Raw genomic sequence first — 15,318 nt, 5'->3', positions numbered from 1 at the left:
TAGGAATTGTTGTCTTTAATAGTCGAAATTGAATCATCCTCTTAGGGTCAAGGGGCGAAAAAATAATAAATTTAAAAGGATATTATTGAAAAAAAAAAAATAATATAGAAAATTGCAGGGGTATTTTGAAAAATGACAAAAGAGAAACGATAATAAAGTAAGGGATAATTTTGGGAAGGAAAAGAAGAGAGAAGATAAACGAGGTGAGACAACTATGCTCATATATGTTGTTTTCGTGGTATAAATCTTGAGAAAACGGAGTAGATAAAGTCATCCTCATTGGGTTGAAAGGGTAAAATAGGATTGGGGGGGGGGGGGGGAGTAAAGTTGGAAGGGTATTATTGAAAAATGGGTAAAAGATAAAAAATAATAAAATTGAAGAGGGTGAAGAGCAATGTTTTGAAAACCAGACTGGATTGACGATTTGACCAAATTTTTTAGAATTATCGTTCCAATTCATTGAGAATGGAAATGTAATTAGGAAATGTTTTTTAACAAATATTGATTCAATTGGTAATATCAAGGATTTGTAGAATTATCGGTTCGCAAATTGTAACGCAATTCATTAATAGCCAGAGTTAATCTAACTCTACGACTTAGTTAAATTTCATATCTAACTAAGGGTTGTGAGTTAATCTTATGGCATAAAATAAAAAATAAAAAAATCTGATGCCACAAGGATATAAAGGGAAAATTTTGAAGAACTTCGAAAAATAAAAATATTTTTCATCTTTGAATTTTAATTTAAAATTTGAAAATTTGATGGGAGTTTAATAGCTCTCTATTTTCAAAACCTTAGATCATACTAAAAAATATTATATTTTAAAATATTTTTTTATTTGAAAATGAGTTTTCCCATAAAATTGAGAGGGCTGTTCTGTTAGATTGCTAATTTGGTTATCCATTTGAACTCAACTACGTTAGCAAGAAAAGTGTTTCTCTAAAACTTGTGTTTTTTTTCTTCTATGGCATAAGTATAACGTGTAGATTGCAATCATTCCTTTTTTAAATAAAAAAACCTTCTAATTAAAGTATTAAATATTTAGGAAACTGTAAATTAGTAGTTTTTTTAAGTGTTTTACCAAAATCGTAAATTAAAACTTACAAAATTGATTTCTTATATCATCAACCTAAATCATGTATTTTATTAGGTTTTATATGGTACAATATGCGTTTTTTTAAGACTTCTAACTAAAGTAAAGTAGTGAATAATGGTATATATTAACTTGTTGAAATTTAAAAAGATTTGAAAAAAAAGGATTTTATTTAAATCTTTTGATTTGTTGATGATTTTTTAAGGATTTTATAGGCAATATTTAAATTAACATTAAATTTATCATATATTAATTTGGCTGATGTTTGGTGAGGATATCATAAATTTATTAATTTGTCTTATGTGGGTTAGAAATTTTAGATTTAGCTGATTTTTTGTGAGGATGATCTCTATGATATCCTCACCAAACATCAGCCAAATCTGAAATTTCTAAATCCATCAAAATTATTTTAGAATTATGGATCGTCGATTTTTTATCGAAAATTTGTAAACCACTTTTGATGGATTTAGAAATTTCATATTGGGCTGATTTTTAGTGAGGATGACCTCCTCACCGTAGGAATCATCTGCACAAAAATTCAACTCAATCTGAAACCTTTAAGTCATATAAGGCAAATTTTGTGAGCCAACATTGTAACCCTAAGATTGTTAGTCCAAGGTTCCCCTATATATATATATATATATATATATATGACCATAGAGATCATCCTCACAGACAAATCAGCCAAATCAGAAACTTTTATCATATAGGACAATATATATAATTATTTGACTAAAAGGAATATGTCTGATCCAATTGAATCCCGTCGGACCTCAATTTGACTAATTAAGCAAATTTTCGATTGGATCATCAATTCGATTTTTAAAACATTAGTGAAGAGAAAATGCAATAAAGTGGGGTAGTATGGACCCCATTTCACTATTATTGGAGTGGGATATTAATACCCTACAATTGTAGCTGGAGTGGACCCAACGTTGTGTTTATTTATAATCAATCCTTGAACGCCACTCCAAACATCTTTTACGATTGAAATGTCGAAATTGCCCCTATCATTCGAACTTATCATTTTGTTCAAAATTTGGATTTTCAGCATCCTAATCAAGTTTTGGAGACTCCATTCCGATGAAAAAGATTTGAGAACAAAGAAGAAGTCACCACTATGTCAAAACTGAAAAATTCGACATAAAAACTTGATGGGCCAAGGCCCAAGAATTTTAGAAACTGAATTTTAACGGTTTAGGACCGTTGAAATTCTTGATGTTCCCAGATTTGATAGCTTATAGTTGTCGAATTTCTATAATCCCTCATTAATTTGACAGTTTCAGCCCGTCAAAAAAAATTTTGACAATGAAAAATTCGACACTAATTTGACCTCTTGGTCCGTCGAAGTTTTTGAAATTTGACAGTCCAAAGTCGTTAAATTTGAAATTTTTTCACATTGTGCACTTTCAAGCATTTTGAAGATGTATGTAAAAAATTAGGATTTTTTCAAATCTTTTTTACTTCATTTTTTGATGAAAAACGATCAAGGATGATTTTTTTTGTTTGAAATCATCTACACAAGTCGTTATGTCAAGTTTTTAGTTGATCTTTCCATGTATTTTAATCGAAAAAACTCGAAAAATAAAAATGGGTGGGTTTTACCGATGTTGAGCTCACAATTTTTTATTTTTGGGTTCAACATTTTTATTGTCGAACTCGACATTTTTTAAAAATTATCGAACTTAACAATAAAAATTGATGAACTTGATAATAAATAAAATTGGTGAGCTTGAAAATAAAAATGTTGTACTTGATAATAAATAAAAAGTGGTGAGTTTGACACTAAATTTTTTTTTTCTTTTTTGAATCTCAACTTTGTTTTTCATTTGTTATTTTAAATAGTCGAAATAGATTTAAAAAAAAGGTACATCTAAATGTTCAAAATTAGAAATATATTATTTTCATTCATTATTCACAATAAAAAATTATCGAAAATGATTAGAATCATAATTAGAAAATCTAAATATATGAAGAAGATGAAAAAATGGAAATTTAGATATTTCAAATAAATTATAACCTCATATAAGGTTGATGGACCATTAATAAAAGAAAATTTTACTATTGGACTCTCTAGCAATCATTCAAAATTTAAGAATTATTTATAAAGAAATCCCTCTGCTTGGGTTCTTTAAGTAATTTTTTTTTTTATATTTTAAGAATAATATTAAAATATATATGGGTTGTATAGTATGACGAGATGGTGCATGATAAGCATAGATGCTTTTCATCCATATTTATGCGTCCCCTCCGCACTAATATTTATGCGCAGTGATCTTTTGAATTCTTGTCTTAAACTTATGTGACAAAGAGTTGAGATCCTGTACTTCAGAGAGTTGGGTAGTTACCCAATTCTTCAAATATTTACTGCCACGTGGATCATTTTGTTAGACCACTGGCATGTCAGTTCGGATAACCTTTCAAATAGCTTTACTGAATAAAAATCATTTTGATTGATAATTTACAACCGTTCATATTTAAGCGTCTTTATAGCTATTGAACACCCTGAAGTACATGATCAACAATCAGTATTAATTAAAAAGTTGGAAATAATGGTTCATCGGGCGAAGATATCCCATGGCGGCGGCGGCGGCGGCTAGCCGCTCATCATCATACTTGAAGACCTTCCGTCGTTTAGGCTCGAGGACTTCGAACTCTACAACTCCCTTGATGTTCGTGCGAAGTACTACTATTGGTGAGAGAGAGAGGGAGCGAGAGATTGATTAACTCAACGATTCATTGGTTTGAGTTGTGGCAGAGTTTTCGTGTCAACTTGAGGAGAATATATAAAGGTCTATCCTCCACTCATCAATCGTGTTGATTCATCTTGATTTAAAAGAGAACTGTTATTGGCACTCCAAATTTTACTTATTACACTCTAATTAAAGTAAAAATAATAGGGTGAATCTCCCTTTGGTGCACTGAATGCGACTAAATCCCAGCTTCATACACTGTTCATTTTAATTTCCAAAACATAATTTTATGGTTAATTTGTCATTTTTATAATTTATAAATTCGTTGATAAAATACCAATGATTTTACCTTATCAATCATCTTACTGATAATTTATCAATGAATTCGTTGATCATAAAATTGACAAATTAATTGAAAAAACAAGTTAGAGAAATTAAAATGAATAGTGTGCCGAATTAGAATTTGGACATAAGTTGAGCACGTTTTGGAAAAAATCCCAAAATAATAAATCAATAATTAAAATTTGAGGTGCCAATAGAAACTCCCTCACTTTTTGTTTAGGTATGTCTATTTGTTAGATTTACGATGAGTCCAATTAACCTTACTAATTTAGTAAGATTTCAACTCTGACTTAGGGTCATTAACCTCATCTTGTGACATCCAAATACATGACCAGATGCCACATTGTTTTACAGGATAAAATTCTATGAACTTAATTTTTTTTTAAATAAATTATTTTTCATCGGTGAAATTTAATTTTAAATTTGGGAGTTTCATGAAAGTTGAGTAATAGTCTCTTTTAAAAACTTTGAATGAAAGTCATTTTTTTTATTTTTTATTTTTTTTATTTGAATTTTTCCATGAAATCTAGAGGGTTGTGGTATTAGATTGCCAATGCGTTAATAAGACTTGAAATCTTACCAAGTTAGTAAGTAAAGTATTTTTGTTTAGGATTTCATATGAACCTAATCCTAATTGTAAATAACTTATGAATGTGTTATAATGTTTTGTAATGTTGAGCTAATAATGTGAAATAAGTTTTCGTTGTGTTTGAATGGTGTCTTTTAATCTTTAATTAGGGTGTGGTTAATACTTTAAAAAATTGAGGTGTAATTAATGAAAGTTGGGGTGCCTTTAATAGTACTCTTTAAAATTAGATTTTTTTAACGTTTTTGGAGTGATAAAAAGTAGGGGTGTAAATGTGTACCCATTTAATCAAAATCGGAATTAGAACCGAATACCTCAATTTCGGATCTTTTTTTATTGGAATCGATTAGAGTCGGGTCTAAAATGAAATCGGACTGATAGGAACCGAAACCATTAAGTTCTTTCTAATGAGTATCTACAGGTATTTGGAACTAATTTATTTTGTCATTTCTTTCTATTATAAATAATTTTTAAGTATTTTTTTATTTTAAAATAAATACGTGTTATATAAAATTCTTCAAATTTTCATATAAATTATTAATTGAAACTTAAAATAAATTACTCTTCTAAAAATTCATTACTTTTAATCAAGATAAATTTTTATTGTTGAAAAAAATCATTAATTTATATTTTAAGTATAAGAAATTATAGTTAAATTAAGAATTTTATCAATAATGATTTAAAATATATTAATTTTTTGAAAAGAAATATTTTTTTTAATGGTTTGAAATATTTTTTTTTCTCATTCCATTCTTGAGAATTGGAATCGATGGCTGCCCGTGATTTTTTACGATTTTGATTTCAATCCCATTTATTTTATTCTTGAAATCGACAAAAATCGAAATCAAAATAATATAATGGTTATGCTCCTAGGTTCCTTAGAGCTTAGGAATCGAATCGCATCCGACCCATCGACACCCCTAGTAAAAAAGTTAAAGAAAAGAAAAAAAAAGAAGAAGAATAAAGGAAAAAACCGTAGAGATAAAAAGCAATCAATATAAGTTCAGATACTTCTTTCTTTTGTGACAAACCAGAGAGAGAGAGAGAGAGATGGGAGTTCCATCGTTTTTTCGTTGGTTGGTACACAAGTACCCAAACGTGATAGTGAACGCAAGAGAAGCAAAAGGAGAGGATGAAGAGATAGATAGCAGCGAACCAAACCCAAATGGGATGGAGTTTGATAATATGTATCTCGACATGAATGGAATCATCCACCCTTGTTTCCATCCAGAAGATCATGTCCGTCCATTTCCTTCTCTTCTTTTATTTAATTTTCATTCTCTTTTCTTCTTCTCAAGAGATTTCTAACTTCTTACTTGTAACTTCTCTGTGTATGTGATGCACTGAAACATAATACAAGTAGTTGTGTTTGCTAATGGAGAAGGAGAAGTAATTAAAATATATTAAATGGGTATATTTGATTTGATGTGCAGGCTTCACCACCAACCACCTACGACGAAGTGTTCAAGACCATCTTCGAATACATAGATCGTCTCTTTCGAATCGTACGGCCAAGAAAGCTTCTGTATATGGCCATTGGTATGATCTACTTGTTCTTCTTCTGGTTCAGTTGAACTTAAATTACTATTAAATGTTTGTTTTTTTTTGCTTAATTATGATAATTTGGATGCATCGCACCATCAAATATGGACACTGTAAGTAAGTGTAGTGGGCAGTGACAGTGGGTTTCCTTTTTATTTATTTTTTAGTCAAAGTGGTGGGTTTCTTAATGGATAGGATATGAAATTAAATTAATGCTAGATTATCTTTTAGCTATCTGAAAAAAAAAAATTTTTTTTTTTCAATAGGCCCACTAATAAGATCGTCCCAATTGAAAAAAAAAAAAAATCTGAGAATTATCATATTGGGCCGAGCAACAAAAAATTTCAAAAGCCTTACCCTATAGCAACCTTTGGGCCAGGTCTCTTCTTACTGGACCAGGCCTAACCTAACCTATTATGTTGAAAATAAATAAATAAATAAATAACATCAATTTTTTAGAGAGCTGCTATTGCCACACCAATTCCTATGTAAATTGGACACAGTTGGTGTGGCGTTAGTACAAAATTGGTGTGGCAATATTAACTCTGTTTTAAAAAATAAAATAAAATTAAGGAGTATAATTAATGACGGATAAGGAAGTGGATCACAATAAGGTGATCTATCGTTTTTAATGAGAGTCGTGATTTTCCGACACGCCCCCTTGATGTGGCATGGGTTAGAACCACTGATTTTTCACTTGGGATGCACAACAGTACATCCTCATAAATATGTGTGGTTGTGTATCCCGAGAAAAAAATCTATGGTTCTAACACATGCCACATCTGGGGCGTGTGTCAGACAGGGGCGTCAGAAAATCATTATTCTTTGCAATATGTACATAATTTACATAATAAATTTTTATTTACAAACTTTACACGTTTTCAATAATTCTTTGACTCTAATTCTGCTTGTTCAGTTTCTATTTCAATCAAGTTTTGAACTAAGAAACAAAATAGTTTTTATTTTATTTTATGATGCATTATTTAAAGTTATTAAAAAAAAATGTTGTTTTTGTCCCTCCAACTTTTAAGTTGTTGGAAAAATAAATTATTTTCTTTGTTAGAAGTCAATTGGAATTTATAAGTGCAGTTATGGAAATATATCATAATAGTTGATTAGATGTCCATAAACCTAATATTAAACTAATTTTTTCAAGAATAATTTTAAGTATATCAGTTATGTCTCTTTCTTTTAGACATTTTTATTGTATTATTCTTAAATTTTCATAAATCAATATGGTTGAAATCAAGGACCAAATGCATTATGTATCCATCCCTCCAAACCTTGACTTTCTATTTATGAAACTAATTGTTCTGATTTATTATATTTTTCAATGTTGCTTGTCGAATCATAATTTGGTTAAACCTAAACGTAGACAAGATCTTCGTAGAGGTCTTACTTATTTGTGTTGGCTATTATAGATGTCCATTGTTGAATACTTGATTATGTCTTTTAAGGCAAGATGCTCTGCTTAATAAAATGTTACAATAATGGCAACATGCCTTAGTTATTGTATAGAGTCACGCTAGAGTGAACTCAAGATTGTACTTCATATCGCACATTTTGATGTGAAAGTGGATAGGAATCATAGATATTTTTTCACTCGTATCTTGATGAGAAGCATCTATGGTTCCCATACACTTTCACGTCAAGATGTGCGATGTGAGGTACAATCTTCAGGTCACTTCAACATTATTCTATTGTATATCCTTCGGGTTTTTTTGGATTGGGAGATTCAATTCTATCTAAGTGGGCCCGAACATCCAAGTTCTTTTTTTTTTGGTTACGAGTCTATGACTATCGGGTTTATTAGTAGTGGATGATTCCACTAATTCTTAAGGTGGTACTCCTAGTGGATGATCTCTAGTAGGGAAAGATTCATAATCAAAATCTTGATTTTAAAAGAATAGAACTAATTATGCTTTCCCTATCTTCATCCATGTTCTTTTGCGAGGATAAAGATGATGCAATAATTAAATTGAAAACTTTAGATAAGAACTTGAATTTGAATGTTTATGCAAAGACTTGTTCTATCTTGATTCAAGTTCTTATCTATAGTTTTTTATTTAATTATTTCATCGTCGTCATCCTCATAAAAGAACGTGGATAAAGATACAAAAAGCAGACATGCACACTCTTTCAATAATAGAAGAAGTAGTTATGGAAAGTGTGTAATGGAGGAACATGATTTATTCAGCCGACCCCAAATCTTTGGAATAAGATGTACTCGTCATCCTCAAACCTTTATCCTGACTAATTTATTATATCTAATTTAAATGGCAAATTTTCCGTACTTTTTTGTGTAGATGGAGTAGCTCCAAGGGCTAAAATGAATCAACAACGGGCAAGACGATTTAGAACAGCCAAAGATGCTGAAATTGTGGTGGGTTTTTGCTCTCACCTCTGTTATTGTTATCTTGATATATGGCATGGCCTAGTTCTAGTGTTAATGTAGTTGTTGTTTCATAGGAAGCTGAGGAGGAGAGATTGAGAAGAGAGTTTGAAATGCAAGGAAAAAAAGTTTTACCAAAACTGAAATCTGAAGTTTCAGATTCTAACGTCATAACACCAGGAACTGAATTCATGGATAGATTGTCAAAAGCATTACAATACTATATCCGTTTACGATTAAACTGTGATCCTGGTTGGAAGAAAATCAAGGTTTGATGAACACTACTACCATATGAATTAAAATTAGATTTTTGTATCCTAGTTGATTTAGTTATTTCTTTGAATTTTTTTTAAGGTTATTTTATCGGACGCAAATGTTCCCGGTGAAGGGGAACACAAGATAATGAAATTCATACGTCTTCAAAGGAACCTTAATGGCTATGATCCAAATACTCGTCACTGTTTATATGGTTTGGTATGAGCTACTTCACAGCTGCTTCATGAGCTTTTAGTGCTCAAATTTCAAATTAATTACTTAAAATATTAGACGCTCGGATTTTGATCGATATTGTTCCCGCATCTTTTAATCAATTTGTTTTGTTATACTTCAGGATGCAGATTTAATAATGCTGGCTTTGGCAACCCACGAAGTACATTTCTCAATATTGAGAGAGGTTGATCCCAATTAATTTATGGTTTTTCGTAGTTGTCTTTATGCCCCATTCATCTATTCTTTATTAAATTTGAAATTCAGGACTTTTTTTTTTTTTTTTTTGGGCTAATCAAGCAAAGAAATATGTATTTAGAATGGGAAAATTACAACTTTAACGGGGGCATACCACAAGAGGTTACGTTACACAAACAAAATTAGTACTATTGATCAGACTAAGCTTGATGACACTAAGTTGCATTTATCCATTTTACCCGTAAATTGTAGGATGTATGCGCCGAAGAGCAGCGGCCAATCAGCATACAAGCGCTAGAAAGCAGCCTTTCAGAATTTAACTTCAGTGCCAAGGTTAACACAATCATTCGAGGTCAATCTTTGGTTAAAAAACCTTATCAGGTATTGTTTCTATTATGACATTCTTGTCGTTCAGTCTTGTTCATGGTTCACCAAAGTTTGATTTCATTTGTAATTTTGGCAACATTTTCGCAGTTTGTCAATATCTGGACGTTGAGGGAATATTTGGAGCTGGACCTCAAAATTTATGATCCTCCTTTTGTGATTGATCTTGAACGAATCGTGGATGATTTCATCTTAATTTGCTTCTTTACGGGCAATGATTTCTTGCCTCACATGCCCACATTAGAAATCAGAGAGGTGTCATCCTTTCTAAGCTTTTTCGTGGACCTTTTTTTTAGTGAGTTTTTGCATAAACTTGGCATGAACAAGTGTCGAATTTATTTGCTTATTAATTTTCTTTGACAGGGTGCGATTGATCTATTGATGAGTGTTTATAGAGATGAGTTCAAGAAATTTGGAGGGTACCTTGTTGACATGCAGAAGGTAGGAAATTATTTCCTCTTTGCTTATTTGATTTAAAACGCAATTTATGATCACTCATGAAAATCTTTTGTTATTCTAATATTGGTGAGCAGGCAAAAGACAGGAAAGCTGCTTATGTGAATTTAAAGGGGATGGAGAAATTCATCCTTGCGGTGGGTACTTTTGAGGACCGGATATTTAAGAAAAGGATGGATTTACGTCAACGAATGATTAAACGTCTTTTACGTGAGAACGCCAAAGTCATAGATGATCAGGATTTTGAGGTAAGGTCCATATTTCTTAAAAACATGTATCACAATTTGGACTTATTATTCTTTATTCACTAAATTAATGTTCTCTTGAACTCTTGTCCAGCAAGAAACCCCAGTTTTTCAATCTACGATAGGTTATTTGGAGCCAAAGAGAAGGAATTGGTTTTGCAATCCTGTGGATTCAACTTTAACTTCAAAAGCTAAATCAGGGTGTTATCAAACATCTAGTGGGATAACTAGTAACAATGAAGATGACATTGTACGTGTAACTCTTTCTTCAACATCTAGATTTGACTACTATTTGGATCACTATTTTATATTTTCTTATTAGTTATAAGTCTTCTTCATATTTTGTAAATTTTGACATGAACATGTTGGGTTGTTGTTTGCTGAATCTCCTATGTGATGCTGTAGGTCCGAGAAAATACGAAGGAATTGGAACAAAAATTGAAAGATTTTATTCGGGAGAAATCGGACTTATTTAAACAAGGTGGCTTGGAGAGAGACAGGGTCTGTGCTTTTCTTTTTTAGTTTTTGAATTGTAGTATGGATACACCATGCATAAGAATGCAGAAATGATAGATTTTATTTGTAAAGTTTGTATTTGTGTTTGTGTTGGTCTGTTTTGTAGGTCAAATTGGGTATGCATGGCTGGAAGGAACGCTATTATGAGAAATACTTTTCTGCAAAAAGTCCCAAGGATGTTGAGGCTACATGCAAAGAAATAGTATGTTCGGATGTAATTATGATATTAATTTCTAGCTTCTTAAATTTTTTTTGTCACTTTTATTAACAGAAATTTTGTGTTCCACTTCGAATTTGTCAATTAAGTATGAAACTATAAATTGATTGTTTCCTCAACACCATTGTATTTGACATTTTGATACAAGACGTGTGGAAATTGTTCATTTATATAACCGTGAGTAAATGAAGGAGAGAATGATAGACCACTCATTGGGTGGCATAACCAACTTAAAATCACGCCGAAAATTACGAATTTGAGTTTATTTTTATTACCCACCTCGAGTCCTATTTTAGTGTGTTTTGGAAAAGTTCTATATATACGTGTTTTCTCAGAAAGAACAAGTACTCGAGGAATTTGGCAATGTAGTGCCCAAAAATTGTTCAATAATTGAATCTTTATTGGAATTTTATCTTACTTACAAAATTTAGATTCAATAATTCTTCAGAAGCGGCTATATTTAACATTTCCCCGAAATTCTTGACGTACATATATAAAGCACATATACATGTCTCCAGCCCTCCGGAATCCATGTTTGGATTATGCTCGTCAAACCCAGAGAAACTTGTAAAACCTATGTCCCTACCTCATAATAAGATGCCTCATTAACATATAAAGATATACTAATCTAAATCACCTTCATGAAGACAATTTTATGGTCTCTTTACAATGCATGTAGGTTAAAAAGTATATCGAAGGTCTCTGTTGGGTACTACAGTACTACTTCTTCGGAGTTTGCTCTTGGAGTTGGTAAGTACTACTGTTTGTGTAACGAAGTTAAATGCTATCTAGTTGGGATGTTTTTGCTTACACAGATAAGCTTGTAATTGAGATATCTTTGCAGGTATTACCCATACCATTACAGTCCTTTTGCCTCTGATCTAAAGGGCCTTTCTACAATTAACATATCGTTTGAAATGGGCGCTCCATTTAAACCTTTTGATCAACTGATGGGAGTCCTTCCTCCTAGAAGGTATGTCTTTCGTTTCTCGTGTTGCACTTTTTTTGTTATTATTTCATATTCTCCCTTAAGATGACTTTATATTTTCTTTTGTGTAGTGTGAGTGCACTCCCTAAACCATACTGGAATCTAATGATATCGGAGGAATCCAACCTTGCAGAGTTCTACCCGACAGGTAAGAACTAAGGGTTCAACTTGGTCCAGTTCAAACTAACAACCGAACTAAATTGATAGCCTTGGGCTGGTTTGGTTCGATTTGGAATAAGTAGCGGTTCAGTTCTGGCTTAAGAAGACGGAGAACCAATCAATTACATTTAGTTCTCGATTCAAGGCTTGTATGGAATCGAACCAAATCGAGAACCTTATATAATAAATAAATAAATAAATATATTAATTTATAATGAATTATTTTAGGACTTGGGACATAAATTAATGACTTTTTTTATGGATAGATTATTTTTTGTTTTTTTATATGAAATTTTATATTTCATATTTATTTGTTTTTTCGTTAAATATATGCTGCTTCTAAGCAAGTTTATAAGATGTTGGCAACCAAAGAACTGAATCCGAACCAAAGATTTGGTTTGGTTCTATTTGCATTTCCGTTTGGTTTTGGTTCTTATTTAGTGGAACTGACCTATGTAGGACAGTAATTTTGTTATTCATGTAAGAAAATTAACTCATTACTTGTCTGCTTGTCAGATTTTGATGTAGATATCGAAGGAAAACGTTATCTGTGGCAGGTATTCCAAACATTCATTGTTTATATTATATTCTCTAATTATCTTTTTTGTTGTTGAGAATTTCTTACTAATTACAAGCTTAAATGACATTATTAAAGGGTATTGTCAAGCTTCCCTTTATTAATGAAGATCTTCTTCTCTCGGAGACAAAGAAATGTGAAAACGAACTGAAGGTACGTATCCTGTTTCAAGCTAAAAATTAATCTGATTGTGCACTTGTGCATCTAACATATTAACATTATTGCACTCCTTCAAAAATATTTCAGGAAGATGAAGCCAAGAGGAATTCTGAGGCCATGAACAAATTGTTTGTGATGAGATCCCATGTTTTGGGTTCCAGTATTTCGTCCTTTTACAAAAAGCACGAATCCGTGAAAAGGCGAAAGAACAAAAGAGAATTAATTGATCCACATTTAAGGTATATTATAAATGTTAGTGGCTTAATAAACTTATTAGGATTGTATTATAACACTTCTATCGATGCAAACCTGATTTTTTTTTCCCTTGTTTTGGTTTTCAATTTTAATCATAGTGGTGGAATGAATGGTTTTATATACCCGTGTGATGATGATTTGGGTTTGGCCAACTCTGTTTTTGGATTGAAAGGAAGGGAAGAAGACGTTGTGAAAGACGATGTCATGTAAGTATGGAAAAGATGTTGAGAATTTTTTTTTTTTTTTGGTATAATTTAATTTTTTGTAATTTTATCTTCATCTGATGCACAAGATGTGTGCGATATGAATGCCCCGATAACCATCCTCATATTCCTCGTCCACCCATGGAGGTAACATTCCCAGAAAAGGTATCGTTAGTTTCCAGCATTTTTGTTTTCTTGTTCATTGATTATATATTACGTGACAACCAATTACAAGACTTCTACACTTCGCATTCAAATATTTCTACAGACGATTACTGAAGCGGACATTGAGAAACAACCGCTATGGCATGAATACGAGGGTCATAAACCACCTAACAGGTAAGTTGTTTAAGCACATTTCGCTCTATTCTCGTTTGAGTCTTCTATTATTTTTCTTGATAGAAATCATGATTTTGGTTTTTGCTACTATATAATCGACAGATTGCAGATTCAACACAATTGCAGGACTGCTATAGGAGGAAAGTTCACTTTGCCCGATTCGTCGTCTGATAGAGAGGTATGGAAAGGAGCCAGTTCAGGATTTAGTGCTGGTAGGGGAAAAGGGTATTCAGAAACATCGAATTCTCATCTTTATTACGAGTCCTATAGTGGAATCCGGGCTCTGGACAATCAGAAATTGATCTCAACGGTTTCCACTTCAGCGAGTGTAAAATGGGTCTCTGGTAGAGGGAAAGGGTATACAGAATCATCGTCGTATACCAACCAAATTTTGCACGGGGTGGACAAGGATGGTCTCGGGGAGGTCCCAATCAAGGGAATTGGAGTGGAAATGGGACTCATGGAGACTCGAATTCAGGTCGGGCTTCGGGATATGCCCGTGGAACTCGGTCAGTAAATGGTGGCAAAGCTGACTCAATTAGCCCATCATCATGGGCCGGACGACGATGGACGCATGAAGGTTTTGGTCAAGGAAACTGGAATGGGAATGGGAACCATGGAGTATTGAATTCAGGTCAGGCTTCGGGGTCTGCTAGAGGAGCTTGGGTCGTAGTTGGTGTCAAAGCCGTGTCACCTGACCCATCATGGTCTGGACGAGGATGCCCGCGTGAAGGTTACAATCAAGGAAACTGGAATGGAAATGGGACCTCTAGAGCATTGAATTCGGGCCGGGCTTCGGGGTCTTCTAGAGGAACTCAGATGGGGAATAGTGGTTTCTTGCCATCAAGAAACCTCTCAACAGATAGTAGGAGATATCAGGGGTAGTAGAATCACATAGTTGTTGGTTGTTATAACAGTTATGTTTTGGGCACATGTCTGGTCTTCATATTTAATTTTTTGGGCCACAACTTTTGGGAAACATGGGTTGTTTTTTTGTTGGCCCAAGGAAAATTTAAAAAAAAAAATCAAGAAAAGTTATATTTGTTTTTTTTACCTAGTGTTGGTCTCACCTTTTATTAAATTAAAAATAGATCAACAAATCCAAGATATCATTCATACATTAACAAAAGAGTAATCAATCGTTTATAGTACATTCATACTTTATATTAATAAAAATAATACAATTTGAATTAAAGTTAGGTTTAATCAATTAATTAATTAGCAAATTCAATGTCACTCTCATTTGCATTATTAATTAATTGGTTTTGGTTAAATTGGTACTCATTGACACCCGTAGGTAAAACGGTCACCATGCATCTTTATCGAGGTTGTCTCCTCTTACTAGAACATTTGCGAAGGCTGAAATTTTATTTTGTCGATCTACCTCGAACTATAAAATAATATAATCCCTTATTTTCGTTTTCCCGGTTCAATTGAGAAATTAGTGATTTAATCGTAAAATTTGTAAAAGTCACAACATATTGAAA

The 15,318-nt window shown here is 32.3% G+C and overlaps 1 protein-coding gene across 1 annotated transcript; it reads left to right on the top strand.

Annotated features, from left to right (window-relative positions):
* The first annotated feature begins 5,753 nt into the window (after window positions 1–5,753).
* LOC147400139 (5'-3' exoribonuclease 3-like) lies at window positions 5,754–14,796 on the top strand. Its single transcript, XM_086445748.1, has 23 exons — window positions 5,754–5,954; window positions 6,149–6,254; window positions 8,564–8,640; window positions 8,727–8,918; window positions 9,004–9,123; window positions 9,260–9,322; window positions 9,586–9,714; window positions 9,808–9,972; window positions 10,081–10,158; window positions 10,251–10,421; window positions 10,513–10,668; window positions 10,824–10,919; window positions 11,041–11,136; window positions 11,831–11,901; window positions 11,996–12,124; window positions 12,211–12,287; window positions 12,815–12,855; window positions 12,954–13,028; window positions 13,122–13,273; window positions 13,388–13,495; window positions 13,582–13,657; window positions 13,761–13,831; window positions 13,934–14,796. Exons 1-23 carry the CDS (start codon window positions 5,766–5,768, stop codon window positions 14,346–14,348), a joined length of 2,853 nt encoding a protein of 950 aa, XP_086301874.1. The 5' UTR covers window positions 5,754–5,765; the 3' UTR covers window positions 14,349–14,796.
* Window positions 14,797–15,318: the final 522 nt, after the last annotated feature.

The sequence above is a fragment of the Akebia trifoliata genome, chromosome 6 (assembly GCF_017979445.1).
Source record: "Akebia trifoliata isolate Shusen 1 chromosome 6, ASM1797944v1, whole genome shotgun sequence".
NCBI lineage: Eukaryota > Viridiplantae > Streptophyta > Magnoliopsida > Ranunculales > Lardizabalaceae > Akebia > Akebia trifoliata.
This window is presented reverse-complemented; position numbering and strand designations above follow the sequence as displayed.

Excerpts from the sequence above, each read along its gene's own strand:
- LOC147400139 (XM_086445748.1), top strand. The coding sequence starts at position 5,766 with ATGGGAGTTCCATCGTTTTTTCGTTGGTTGGTACACAAGTACCCAAAC. Across the intron at positions 8,919-9,003 it reads CTGGTTGGAAGAAAATCAAG|GTTATTTTATCGGACGCAAA; the intron begins GTTTGATGAACA and ends ATTTTTTTTAAG. Across the intron at positions 10,920-11,040 it reads GTGGCTTGGAGAGAGACAGG|GTCAAATTGGGTATGCATGG; the intron begins GTCTGTGCTTTT and ends TCTGTTTTGTAG.